Source organism: Marmota monax, unplaced genomic scaffold, assembly GCF_021218885.2.
Source record: "Marmota monax isolate L192 unplaced genomic scaffold, Marmota_monax_Labrador192_F-V1.1 WCK01_AAM20220418_F8-fsc00017, whole genome shotgun sequence".
In the NCBI taxonomy this organism is placed as follows: domain Eukaryota; kingdom Metazoa; phylum Chordata; class Mammalia; order Rodentia; family Sciuridae; genus Marmota; species Marmota monax.
The window spans coordinates 36,459-50,220 of record NW_026695241.1 but is presented as its reverse complement, the minus strand read 5'-3'; the positions used below and the strand labels follow the sequence as shown (position 1 = coordinate 50,220).

The 13,762-nt window shown below is 45.5% G+C and overlaps 1 protein-coding gene across 1 annotated transcript; it reads right to left on the bottom strand.

Moving 5' to 3' along the window:
• Window positions 1-553: 553 nt before the first annotated feature.
• LOC124090127 (butyrophilin subfamily 1 member A1) lies at window positions 554-13,552 on the bottom strand. The gene is made up of 7 exons (XM_046440510.2): window positions 13,379-13,552; window positions 10,206-10,550; window positions 7,442-7,723; window positions 5,244-5,360; window positions 4,042-4,062; window positions 1,865-1,885; window positions 554-597 (listed from the first exon to the last, which is right to left on the bottom strand). Exons 1-7 carry the CDS (start codon window positions 13,443-13,445, stop codon window positions 569-571), a joined length of 882 nt encoding a protein of 293 aa, XP_046296466.1. The 5' UTR covers window positions 13,446-13,552; the 3' UTR covers window positions 554-568.
• Window positions 13,553-13,762: the final 210 nt, after the last annotated feature.

Genomic DNA, 13,762 nt, shown 5'->3' with positions numbered 1-13,762 from the left:
CAGCCAGATCACCTGGCTCAACAGTATTTCTCACAGCCTGTCCTGGGTCTCTGCAGTGAGATCACCTGGCCAGCAGGTCACCTAGCTCACCTGTCCTCCTCACAGCCTGCCCTGGGTCTCTGCAGTCAGATCACCTGGCTCACCTGTCCTCCTGACAGCCTGTCCTGGGCCTCTGCAGTGAGATCACCAGGCTCACCTGTCCTCCTCACAGGCTGCCCAAGGTCTCTGCAGTGAGCTCACCAGGCTCACCTGTCCTCCTCACAGCCTGCCCTGGGTCTCTGCAGCAGGATCCCTTGGCCACTTCTGGTCTGCACCTGTCACGGGCTCCGCCACACCTTGCTTCAGTTCATGTGCTATCCCCCTTTCTCCGTCTATACCTAACAACTTTCATCATCCTACACATACTTATATGTATTTTTTGAAATATGGAAGAAAGATATTGTGGTTGTCTTAAAATGCTATTTTAGGTCATTTGGTGTGTCTGCACATAAGGCTTTCTTGCTATAATAAAAGAACATCAAGTGTGGTATATTCTAATATTCCACAATTTATGAGTTAAATGTAGCTGTCACTTACCATTCTCGTCTTCTGTTTTCTCTGTACAAAGCAACAAAAACAATGCTATGTTAGAAAGGGTCCTAGGTTCCTATTCTCAGATAATCTACCCCAGCCAGTGGCATGAAGTGCAGGTCAATAGGAGATCAGTGAACATAAAGGAATGATCATGAACCCTGAAGTTCTGTTAAGTTCAGATGTTGTAAGACAGGTTAGCCCTGGACCAAGAAATTTAAAAGAGCTCAAGTCTCCTTGATATTCTCCTTGGTGTTCTGAAAAATAAAGAGCAAATAAAAGCAAACACAGCACACGCTGCAGAGAAGGCCACTCTTCCTTCTGCTGAGGGCTGTGCACCAGGCACCCTAAGCAGGGTGATCACTGGGACTCACAGGAAGAGGAGAGGGGTCCCACCTTCCACAGGTGCAGAGCTGCATGCAGTGGAAGTCCAGTGTCCACACAGCTCAGGGCCTGGAGGACACTCAGACCCCTCCCTTAGCTAGAAAGTGCCAGCATCATGGGGGAGCAGAGTGCACTTGGAAATGACCACAAAAGGGCATCTCCTGGGAAAGAGGACAAGTAGCAAGTGCAAAGTCCTGGAGGGCACTGGCTCACTAGACAAACACCCCCTGGAAGAACAAGGTTGAGAGACATCAAAACCCAAGCAAAACAAAGGCGAGTGCAAAGAAAAAAAAGTCCCTGAATACAGAGAAACTGTCAATGTTATGCATGTCTTAGTACAAGTGTCTTAGTACAATACATGTTCTTAGTACAAGTCAACATGTTCTGCCAAGAAACGAGAGACCCTTGGAGAAGTCAAATGCTGTCTGTGTATGTGGGTTGACAGCTTGTCACATAATACAACACCAGTTATGATTAATAGCAATGAAGAGTTAGAAGAAAAGAAGAGTGAAAATTAATCAAATTCTGGAGTTAGTTTATAAACAGAAGAAATGGTAGAACAAAAACTCATAAGTATACACAATTATCATTTATTCATGAAAATAAACCAATAAAACAAAAAACATATTAAAATTAATAAGAACTTTGAAAATAAAAACATATTTTCAAACCTGATAAAAGTTAGAACAAATGTGTCTCACTGTAACTAATTTAAAATGGAAAAAGTTTGTACAGTGTATAAATGATTATACTACCAAATATGAATTTTAGCTGATAAGTAATTATATAAAGACTAGTTTAGAATATTGATAGTTTATTCTATGGAAATCAATCATGAATATAGTTTTTAGTAGATCAAATATATTTTTCTATGACATTTTTCGCCAAAATGAAAGCAAACACCACTCACCTCTTTGTTTTTTCAACAACTCTATAAAACAAAAACAAAAACAAAAAATGATAAATAATATGCAAAAATAAATGCACAACTTTCAAAATCAGTCAGGAGAAATTACCCAGGAAGCTTTTCTGCCTAATACCTTCCAAGGTGTCTCAGTAAAGAACTAGCCAGTCGTCTTAGATGGGGATGAGGGCCCGCCCGGGAGATAGGTGCTGGGATTGATCCCAGTGTCCCTAAAGCCCACGTGTAGAGCCTTTGTTGCCAGCCTGGCGCAATGTGGCGTGTGGTGGTGGGTCCTTAAGAGGTGGGCCCAGTGAGGTCCTCAGGCCCCCCGGGGTGTGCCCCAATGGGGAATATGGGACAGGCCCCTCCCCTCCTCCGTCACATGGCCACCAGGTGGGCAGTCTTGCCATGAGGTGCTGCTTTGCCACAGGCCAACACAAAGGCAGCTGCCCAAGTGTGGACTGACCCCTCCCAGTCTGTGGGCCTGAAGCATCCTTTTCTGCTGGTAAGGTGACTACTTCGGGAGTCTGAGGAACACGTCAGGAGGCAGGGATCTGTTGTGGGCTGAGCCTGGTGGTTACCAGTGACTCCAGAGCAGCTGGACTAGCCCACGGCAGCAGTACCACTCCACCTGGTCTAAGTCTAAGTAAGTCCCATTTGGTTATTGTGCAGAGCTCAGCGTGGAGCAGAGTTCAGCCTGGCTCTCTGCAGGGTGTGCGCAGTGGAGACATGGACAGGGCCAGGGCTCGCAGGCTGAGGCAGGGGTCTAAGGAGACCAGCCTTCCCCGACTGCTGCAAGAAGAAACCCTAGGCTTTGCAGAGTCGTCCCTGAATGCTTTTCATGGATCAGCCTGATGACAACACAAACACCAGCCCCACAAGGTTGAGGGTCCAGCTGGGCCAGAAAGAAACCTGCAAAGGCCAGGAAGAGGGAGGCGCTGCCCGAGCATCTGCACCTGCTCTCCTCCCTGTTGCTGGGAAGGCGGCCACAGGCCCAGGAGCAGAGCAACACACTACAGGCCAGCTTTAGTGGAGCTCTGGGTGGCGGCCAAGGCTCAGCTCCAAATCTTATTTTTAGTTTTCATTTTTTGGTACTGAGGATTGAACTCAGGGATGCTTCATCATTGAGCCATTTCTCCAGCATTCTTTATTTTTTATTTCGAGACAGGGACTCACTAAATTGCTTAGTGTCTCTCTAAGTTGCTGAGGCTGGCCTCAAAACTGCAAAACTGCCTCAGCCTCCCCAGTCACTGGGATTACAGGCATGTGCCACCACACCTGGCTGTGTTCTGAATTTTAAATGATGCACCATGTTCCTTTCCTGTATTTTTATGAGTTTACTGCAGCATTTGGCACTTTGATTACACATACTTCTCTGTGTAATCAAAATTTGGTATATTGTGGAGATAATGATCCAACAACATTCAGGAAGAGTGGCATCTACTAGTTAAACAAGAGAAACTCTGTGCATGTATGAAAAAGTAACAACAATCCCCATTATTGTGTATCACTGTGATGCACCAATAAAAAAGAAAAAAAAAGAGACTCAGAATCTTTTCCTTTCCTCTCTCCTTCAAAATTGCCTGATCTTTTATATTATTATCAATCTTTGCATGAGGGAAAACACATGAATGACTTCTCATATTGTTGCTGGAGTTCACTTTCAAACCCCAAAGTAGACATTAAAAGATTAAATGTCCAAAACTTCTGTGGTTCATTTCCCCACAGCAGTGTAGACTGTGATCAAAATGAACTGAAAATTACCTACTTGACATGTGAGAGCCAAGAGCTTTAAGGCAGGGTCACTGGCAGAGAAATAGGAGGCCAATTCTTCCAAACTGTGAGTCCACACTGTGATTCAGAGGTCAGAGGCAGGGACCCCCCCCCCCCAAGCCCCTCCAACAGCGTGAGCAGCGCTGCATCCTGAGGGAGCCCAATGTGGCTTGTTGGATGTGTGGGGGTGGTTGTGAGTCACCTATACTGCAGTAGCCTGGGGACACCTTGAAGGCATAGGACCCTCTTCCACCATCTCCCACTGAATATTAATCCTCAGATGCATGATCAAGACCCAAGCAGCCTCTCCAGGCACTCAGCCTCCTGAGGGTCCCTGCAGGGTGCCCTGCACTGTGGCCCTGTCCCTACATGGAGCACAAGGCTCTCTGCCAGCAGCTGGACCCACTCACCGTGCTGCTCCTTGAGCAAACCTGCAACAGACACAAACAGACCCATCAGTGAGACTTGTTTGCACTGAATCTTCTGAGTGGGTGGCGTGTGATTATATTAGATTGGCTAATTTATATTATATTAATTGGACAAATATTCTAAATGATTAGTCCATTTTTTCTGTTGTTCTATGCACTTCCAGTCTTGGCTTTGTATATTCCCATTTTTGCTGTTTCCTAACAGCCAGAAACCCAAATATGCCTTGACACAAGGAAAGTTCCCATATAAACAACAAACAAACAGACAAAAAGCCCTGTTTTCACAAAGTTTCCTGTGACCCATGGGCAGAGGAGGCTGCCTGGTAATTCTGGGGCGTCTGGGATGCTGACAACCCCCGCCCAGTCAGCAGCAAGCAACTTCTCAGGAGGGCACCTCTTCCCTCCCTGGCTTTGCTCCCTTGGATTAGCCCCCTGGCCCTTCCTAAGTCCTGCTGGCAGGGGAGTCACCCTCAACAGGCAGGACTCGCAAACACTAATCCAGCCAACTGAGAAAAGGACTGGACAGAATCACAGACCAACCCTCCAGGAGCCGCTGGGAATGTCTGGCTTCAGCTGTGCTCCAAGTAACTCCCAAGAAACACTCAGAAGTTAGAGGCAGCAGAACAGGTGACCCTAGTGAGTGGCTCTGCTTGGAGAGAAGCTACCCTGGAGAGGGGTGGTGCCTCAGGCATGCCAGGCCCTGGGTGACAGTGGTCACTGGTAGTCTTGGTGCTCATTGTCAATAGCAGTCTTCCATGAGTCCCCAGGACACACAGAAAGCAGCAGTAGGGCCCTCCCATTGCCATTTCAGGAGGGTATATGACTGTGATAAGCCAGGGTTTCCATCCCAGGACATGCACAGAGCATTTCATCATCCCTGGGCACACTAATGAATACCTCAATAAATAAACTGGTCTCCAAATCTACCAATTTAAGGGTAGACCACAAAAGTTCTAAGCATATATGCTGTTTTTATGAAAGAGCTGATCTTGACCCCCAAACTTCATGTTCTGGTAACTATGCGAGGCGATAAGGTGATGATGGACTAACTCTTCCTTTTTACGGCGTTTCCTGCCAGTTCTCAGTGATGCAGGGGACCCACAGTCCACTCCTGACTTGTGGTGACTAGTGCCCTCTGCTTCCCAGGAACCTGAGCCACCCCTCCCCACGCACTTCCCTGTTACTTTTGGCTCTTCTGGCCCGCATCAGCAGAGCACAGGTGACCACCAGGCTGACTTCCAGGAGGACCAGGAACACACACAGCCCCATCGTCCAGGACCAGTCCTTGGGAAACAAGGCACCTGAAACACACAATCATCAGACTGGAGTCCAGCTGGACAGCAGGGGACCTGGCTGTGGGGTGACTCTCCAGGAGCCTTCCCCAGACAGGAGGAGCTCAGAGACTCTGAGCACCCCTGCCCTCTGCTCCACTCCAGGGAATCAGGAATCCTGAAGGTGTTCCTCCTTCACAGCATGGGGCAGAGACCAGAGGTCATGTCAGGGATTATGAAGATGTTGAGACATGTCCAACATGTTATGATAAATCAACACAGGGTATCATCTAGATTTAATAGTGCTTACGATTATATTTGTGACATGTAATTATTTTATAATAAAATGTTACTAATAGAACACAGTTTTCTCCTTCCATGTGGATCTCCTTTCTCCTTCCTCGCAAGCCCTGATGTGGCCAAGTCTTCTTTACCTGGTTGTTTTCACACATGTATGCACATGAGTGAGCCCAACAACATGTTGCTGAGGGGTAGGGGGAGCTCCTCTGAGGGCAAATGAGGAAGTTTGATCCTTTCAGAGGGTAAATCCAATAGGTCGCATGGACCAAGTCCCAGAGACAAAACCCTTACATGCCCAGGAATCCTTCTGAGAGGAATGACCACTGGTCCTTTAAATAAGCAGCCCTGGCCGGGCCATCCACACCTGTCTGTGCAATAACCTTCCCTGAAAAGTGGTCCCGAAGACCTCCTCACTCAGGAATTGCACTCATGTCAATAAGATGCTTTCGATCTAATCAATCAATGACTTTTAGTTATTATCAATGATTTTAAGTTCCATATAGAAGCATTTTTACTATTATCTGAAGACACTTTTTTAATTTTCATCTTCCATTTCTTTTGAAGAGAGCTCTAGTATGATGACCTGAGCGTTGGTGAGTTTGCCTCTCTCACTTCCCGCTCACAGTGAGCTGCCTCAGCTGCTTTCTTCACTATGAAACTCTAACTGGGAGACTTGGTTAATTTTTCCTTCTTTAATTTTGCTTTACTGAAATTGCAATTAAAAAAAAAAACATCAGAAAATACAACTCTACTGCTCTGATATATGCTTTTGTCACATTCTCCTTTTGAACCTGGAATTTTCTTCCATTGTGTCAAACAAATGTGGGTGCTTGAACTGAAGCACCCAAGAAAGGGCATTTTAGTTGATGGGATTCTTAGGAGCCTTCATCAGTGAACAGGCAGTGCCACACCTGAGCTGAGCCCTTGGGAAGTGATGGGGACAGGAGAATTAAGACACAAGTCCCCCTGGGTGCCACACTACCTCAGCCAGTGGGATGCAGTCCACCATGGTGTAAGAGTCAACAGGGGGACTGCAATGCACAGGGGCTGGAGTGGATTCCTGGAGGACAGGTCCCTGCGCTGGGACTTGAAGGACCAGTGGGGAAGCTTGGTGAAGGCTCCCAGAGGACAGGAGTGTGGGGTACCCTGTGGTCGGGGCGGGACAGAGAAAGGAAGGAAGTGCAGAGTTGAAACGGAGGTCATGAGAAGGCAGGCGAGAGGAAGAGCCTGTGGACCTGAGTCACTGTCATGCCCTGACTGGGCAGAGGGACAGAGAGCCGCAGGAGAGTAGTCGGGACCAACTCTTGTGGAATGCCCACTCTGGCTCTGTGCTGCCCAGGTGAGTTCCATCAGTCACTCCTCAGCCTTCTCATGGCGCGCACACCATCAGGAGCCCTATTTCTCCTTTGGGAACTGGCAGGGAAGGTCAGTACCCTTCCAAGATCCCAGAGATGGTGGGTGGCACTGCCAGGATTCACATTAATTAGTCGGTGGCAGAACAAAACGTTAAAGTGTTCTGAATGATTTTCTCCTGGGCAATAGTTAAAGAACATCTTGAGGAGAATCTGGGAGATTCTCTCCCATGTTGCATGGGCTTTGAAGGCTTTTGCATATCCGTAAATTCATTTTCATAAGTAAAATCATTTCTTTGCCAATAAATGGGAGCTGAGGATGAGATATGTTTTCACTAAGACTCCTCACATGGAAGTCACAGAGGAATGGACCAGAACCTGGCCCAGGTGACTGCCCAGGTCTTTGCTCGTCACACCTGATCAGCTGCAAGGACAGCGCGGACTGTGGAGGGAACTCACCTGCCAGAGACACATGTGCTTCCTTCTGCTCGCCGAGGAGTGGGTTCCTTACAACACAGGACAAGTTTCCTGTTGACCTCTCGTCCACTGTGATGGATGCCTGCACCTGAAACGTGCCAGGCTCTTCCATTCTCACTGTCTCATAGTCTTGTGTGAAGTGCAGTCCCTGCCTGCCCTTCCACTGCACCTGGGGCTCGGGGTACCACCCCGTGGATGTGCAGGTCAGCCTGATGCCCCAGGCTGTGTCAGGTTCCACGTGAACACGAGGAGCCATGCCCGTGCCTGGAGAGGGAAGGAGGCAGAGAGAGCACACTGTTCCAGAAATGTCCAGCTGTTTCACATGGACCAGTGAAACTGCGATTGCTCGTTAACCTCTGTGAACCTCAACTCTGTGTTTTGTTTGTGTGTTTTGTTTTTGTGACAATGGGGTAAAGTCACACAAAGGGTTTGGAGGAGGAACAGATTAAGACCGCAATTTGGCCTTTACTAGAGTACTTCAGTTCCTACCAGGTCCCTTCCTGCTGTGTTTCTTTCCGTTGTACCCCTTTGAGAACTACATGTAGTTAGTAAAACCCATTAGTCCATTTGCAGCCAGTGGACACACATGAGCTGGTGGCTTCAGATGTCAGTTGCAAGTTGTCCACATAATTTCTATCACCCTTCTCCTATACAACTACCTCAGATGGAACTTCGTATGGCCTTGGGCCAATATGGCAGACACTAGCCACTGTGGCAAAGGAACCTTGAAAGATGTCTATGCACCCCCCTGATTAGTAGCTTCCCCCTCTGAACTGCATCAATGGATATACCTGCTCAGAGGGGGGCTGCCTGTCTCAGTGCCCTTGCTGTTGGGAGTGTCCTAGAGGCTGGCCAGAGTGCTGTCCCTGGACATCATCTGTGTGTCTTGGTCATCACATTGCCATAGGAACTGGCTCATCCTTCCCTCACTCTCTCTCTCTTCAAGGACAGGGGTGCAAGAGCAGCAGTGACTCATCTCCCAATGTGAAGATGAAGGCTGCACTGGGGGAAGGCTGAGGATCAGGACTAAACGGAGGTGGACACACACAGTGGGACCCACTCCTCCTGCCTTTGTCCCTCCTCCCAAGATTTGGGATGACAAGCAGCTGTCACTTGTGCATAGTGTTTTGCAGCTTAGTGTGTACTAACACTAACTTATCCAAACCATCACAGTGTCTAACAAAACCTAAAGTAAATTTACTGGTATTAAACAATCACTTTTGTGGGCTGAATCATGTTCCTCAGAGGATATGTTAAAGTCCTAAATCCAGTGCCTGTGAAGGTTGCTGTGAGTGGAAATAGTGTCGTTTTAGATGTAATTCCTAAAAATGAGTCTACATAGGTCGTATTGGAAAGGTGGGACATTCGCACAGAGCCAAGATGGCATGGCGAGATGGAAGCAGATCTTAGAATGGCGTGGTCACAGTGCAGGAAGTGTCTGGAAGTTGGAAGGCACAGGCCTCTCTGTTGGATTACAGGAGGATGACACCTTGAGTTTGGATGTCTTCACCCTGGAAATGTTTTCAGGATATATGTGCATAAAGTTGTCAAGTTAGGGGAAAATTTAGCAGAAAAATCTGTTTTCAACTGGTCAGTAATTCTTTCTCCTAGTCTTCTTTAATTTGGGAAGAATCAATAAGTACCCACCTTTCACTGTGCAAGCGTGAGTTCAGGGGTGCTCATGGCCTGTCCAAAACTGTCACTGAATATAGGGCAAGGACATGGCCTGTCAAGGCACACTGCAGGAAGAGATCTCCTCCTCTTGGGCTCCCTGTGACAGACTGGGTAGTCCTCTCTGAAGGCCAATTGTGAGGATAGCAATGGAGAAACTTATTGCCTGAGATTGTCACAAGGTCCCATGACAAGAGCAGGGGCAAAGCTGTTCAAACTCAGTGTGAGCCTGAAGCCTGGACCCCTCCACACCTGCTAACCCTGGCAGAACTGGCAGTGCTGTGGGTGCAGTGTCTGGGCAGAGCTGGGATCTGACACAAGCTCAGTGCAGGGATCCAAGCAGACAAGAGTGTCACAGGAAGATGGAAACAACCATGTTGGACTGGGGAAGAGCAATTCCTGATGGTCGGTGCATCTGATCTTTCCTGTCTCCTTCCATCTCCTTCTGGATTTTAGAAACTAGAGTGATATCTTAGACTAAGATGTGCTTCTGGGACTCCTCGGAAATATCATGGCTGGGATGGAGCTCAGTGACAGAAAATGTGCCCATGTGCCCAGCATGATTGAGAGCCTGGGTTCAATCCCTAGAAGAAAGGAAAGAAAAAAGAGAGAGAGAAGAAAGGAAAGGAGAGAGAGAGAGAGAGAGAGAGAGAGAGAGAGAGAGAGAGAGAGAGAGAGAAAAAGAAGAAGAAGAAGAAGGAGGGGGAGGGGGAGGAGGAGGAGGAGGAGGAGGAGAAGGAGGAGGAGGAGGAGGAGGAAGAGGAGAGGAAGGAAGGAAGGAAGGCAAATGAAAGAATGAGATATACTAGATTCTCTCCTTTCTCCTCTTCTTAATTATGTTGACAAAGAAAAGGGTTGCGACTATATTTCTCTTACAGCCTGAGACCATTGGAATAGACTGGTGAGATGTTTTCTTCCTCTTTAACACTCTTGAAATTCCGTCATAGGATTTGCCTAGACTAAACCTCCACTGTCCACTAAACCCAGTATTTATCCTAGCAAACTATAGGCAGAACAAAAAAACAGAGTTAACATTATACAGAATATAAAGAGTTTTCATTCCAGAGAAGTTCACCTGTGACCAACACTTTGAAATGTGCTTCATTGTGGTAGGTGGAGCTTAAAAAGAAACATCTGTAGTCGCCTTCATCTGCAGGATGGATGTTGCGGATCCTCAGGGCCACTTGACCCCTGGTGATGTTCTCCCTCAGGATCTCTGCCCTCCCTTGGTTCTCTGGGTGCTGCTGGTCCTTGTCCTGGGAATTCCTATAGTTATGTACCAGGCCTGATTTGTTTGTATGGCGCCATGTCACCTCCATGTTCTGAGCATCCATGGAAGGGCTGAGGTGACAGGAAAACATGGCCTCTTCTCCCACCATGACAATGATGGGTGAGCTTGGTCCAATCACAAGGAACTGCCCTGAAAGTGATCAAGAAAAATAATAGAGCCTTTGCATAGAGTGTGGCACATAGCCTGAAGCTAATTTTATAGAACATTTTTAGTGCACCTGTATTTTGATGATAATCCATCCAATGAGGTCAGGCAGGGAATTTCACACTTGGATAATCACATGAGCTGAAGAATTTTACACCTGTAGCATCTGTTGTGGTGCTTGTTAAAATTTGAATCCCCAATGGCACCCAAAAGCTCATGTATTAAAGACTTGGTCCCAAAATGGTGGTGCTATAGGGAGGTAACAGAAACTATAGGAGCTGGCACCTAGTTGAAGGGAGTGGTTCTATCCTGTCTTCAGCCTCTTGCTCTCACTCTGCTTTCTTGCTGCCATTAATTGAGTAGCAATTAATGCCCTCTCTGCTGTGGGTCTCTGCCTCACCACCAGCCCATTCAATGGAACTGGCTGACCATGAACTGAAACCTCTGAAACCATGAGTCAAAAAAAAAAATCTTCCTTCTCATAAGTTGATTTTCTCATGCATCTTATAACAGCAAATAAATTAAAAAATGAACTAACTCAGAAAAACAGTAAATAAATTAAAAAATGAACTCAGAAAATAGGTACTGAGAAGGGAGTTATTGCTGTGACTATACCTGAACACATAGTCCAAAATCCTTTGAAATTGGTTGTTGGAAGAAGTTTGGAAAAGGTTGAAAGTTTCTATAGAAGTCCTATAACGTTGAAAGTGGAACTTAATGAAGGACTCTTCTGATAGGAGCTTGGAAGATTGAAATGCCAATAGGCATATGGACAATAAAGACTTCATTCATTAGGCTTTTTTTATGTACATATCTATGTTTATTTTTTAATTGACTTTATTTTTTAAATACATGACTGCAGAATGCATTTAAATTCTTATTACACACATAGAGAACAATTTTTTCATATCTCTGTATATAAAGTATGTTCACACCAATTCATGTCTGGGAATGAGCACGCTGTGGGGAATTGGATTAGCAGTCACATCTGTTACATTCCAGAAAATAACCTGTCTAAATTTTACCCATGCTCAGAGACTATGTGTGAGGTTGAGTTTAAATATGATGGATTCATTGATCCAGGAGAGAGAATTTACAGCTCACAGCACTAAGGCAATGACAGGGTATTGTTGGCAGTTTTTAGCCAGGTTCAATTCTGGGAGCCAAAGGCAGAGCAGAAAGATTGGAAAACTTTCAATTGGGGCAGAAAGGGAACATGTTTAAGTTTGTGGCCAAGGAGGATGTGATTGCTGAAGAGATCAGTGTCTATAAAAAAAATACAAGTGCTTCTCATAGGGACACTTGGAAAGATGTCTCCAGGGTATCAAGAATTGTAGACAACACACAACACAAACTCAATGATGTCAAAGAACAAACTCACTTGAAAGACTGCTTTGAGAAAAGAGGCAGGAATACCCTGTTCCAAAAGGACCATCTAGGAAACCGCTTTCCCCAGGATTCATGTCAGCATGCTCAACTAACTAGGAATTCAGAAGTCACTGCAGCCAAAGTCCCAGTGGGTCCAACTAATGCTTGAGCTGGCAGCAGTTCTTGGCATCGTTTATGGGTTGCTGGTTCTGGAGGAATGGAGAATGCAAAATCTATGGGATCATGGGGGTTTCCACTGAGATTTAAAAGGGAGACCAATAATCCAGGTTGGGTGGGACAGTCTCAGCTTCCCTGAAGGGTTAATGTGTTAACTGGTGAGAATAAGGAGGGACACCAAAGTTGTTATGTTGACCACAGGAAGTTGGAGATGCCAGGAATTTGGGATGTTAGTCCATAAAAGCACCAGGCAATAAAAAGAGTCAGCCCAATACAGTGATCATGTGGGATACAACTGGCAAGGTCACACAGCTTGCCAAGCCCTTTGGACTCCACACACTGCCCCCAGGTCCCCTGGATGCCAAACGTGGAACTAAAGGATTTAGGGTTTGCCATCTGGATTTTGATCTTGCTTTGGTCTGATCCCTTCTTTCTCTTGCCTATGTGAAAACCACATAGCTAACAAACCATGCCTAAAAATCTCCTACAAATGAAAATGAAAGAAAGATGATAAACATAGTGAAAGCATGTGAAATATAAAAATCCCTAGACAGTTAGGTACACAGAAGAGAACTAGAACAAAGATCCAACCTCAACAAAATAAACCCCATTGAAACAGTAAAGTTACCAATATAGTAAAACCTCAAATCCCAGAGATGAATGAGAAGGAAAAACAAAGAATATTTGCAAAAGAAGAAGAAGAAGAGAGAGAAGAAGAAGAAGAAGAAGAAGAAGAAGAAGAAGAAGATTTTAAAAGTGCAGGCATAACACATTATTTTTAAAAACTAACCCTGAATTTAAGTAGACTAAATGCTCCAACTAAAAGATAATGACTGAATGAATGGCTATAAAAACAAGACCAACATTTGCTGGCTATAAGAAACTCACTTTAAAAATGAATATGCACAGAAAGTGAAAGACTGGAAAAAAATCTAAAATATCAATTTTTTATTATTTATACGTTATAATCATCTTTTTATAAATTATATTATTTTATCATTCTGGAAATTGGAGGTCAAGAATTTTCTAGAAATTGATGGCTGTCAACCAGATATTTTGCATGTTGTGTGAACATAAGTCAAAGATAAAATAGAAAAGAAAAAGTGCCTCCCAAAATAGAATTAAAGACAGAAACTTGAGAATAGCCCTAAGATCTTTAGTTGTCGAAAACAAGAAATAACTGAGGCCTGGAATTGTAGTATGGAATAAGATGTCCTCTCAACAAGTCTCCAGTGTAAAGGAAAGCAGTCTTCCTCCTTCTCACTCACCTGCACCTGGCCAGGGAAGAAGGAGAGAGAGCAAGCATGTCCAGCTGCCCACACAGAAGAACTGCATCCTAGCTGGAAGGTCCCAGTGCCTGTGGGACTGTCACAGAGCACAGTCCTGAGATGCAGTACCTACATCCCTCTCCATAAACAATTGCTAAACAGAAAACCAACTTACAACATCACTGAATACTGGAAATGAAAGTAAAGTGTCATGCAAGTGGACTTTGATCAAGTTGAGTCATTCTTTTACATGTTAAAGGACCGAATAAGGAAAGAGAAGAGATACACAGAAGTCATTATGATATGGTAAAACCCCTCCCAGCACCAAGGAAACGGACTCTAATATCTTTTTCCAGACTTTGATTTTTGTTTTCTGTTTTTGAT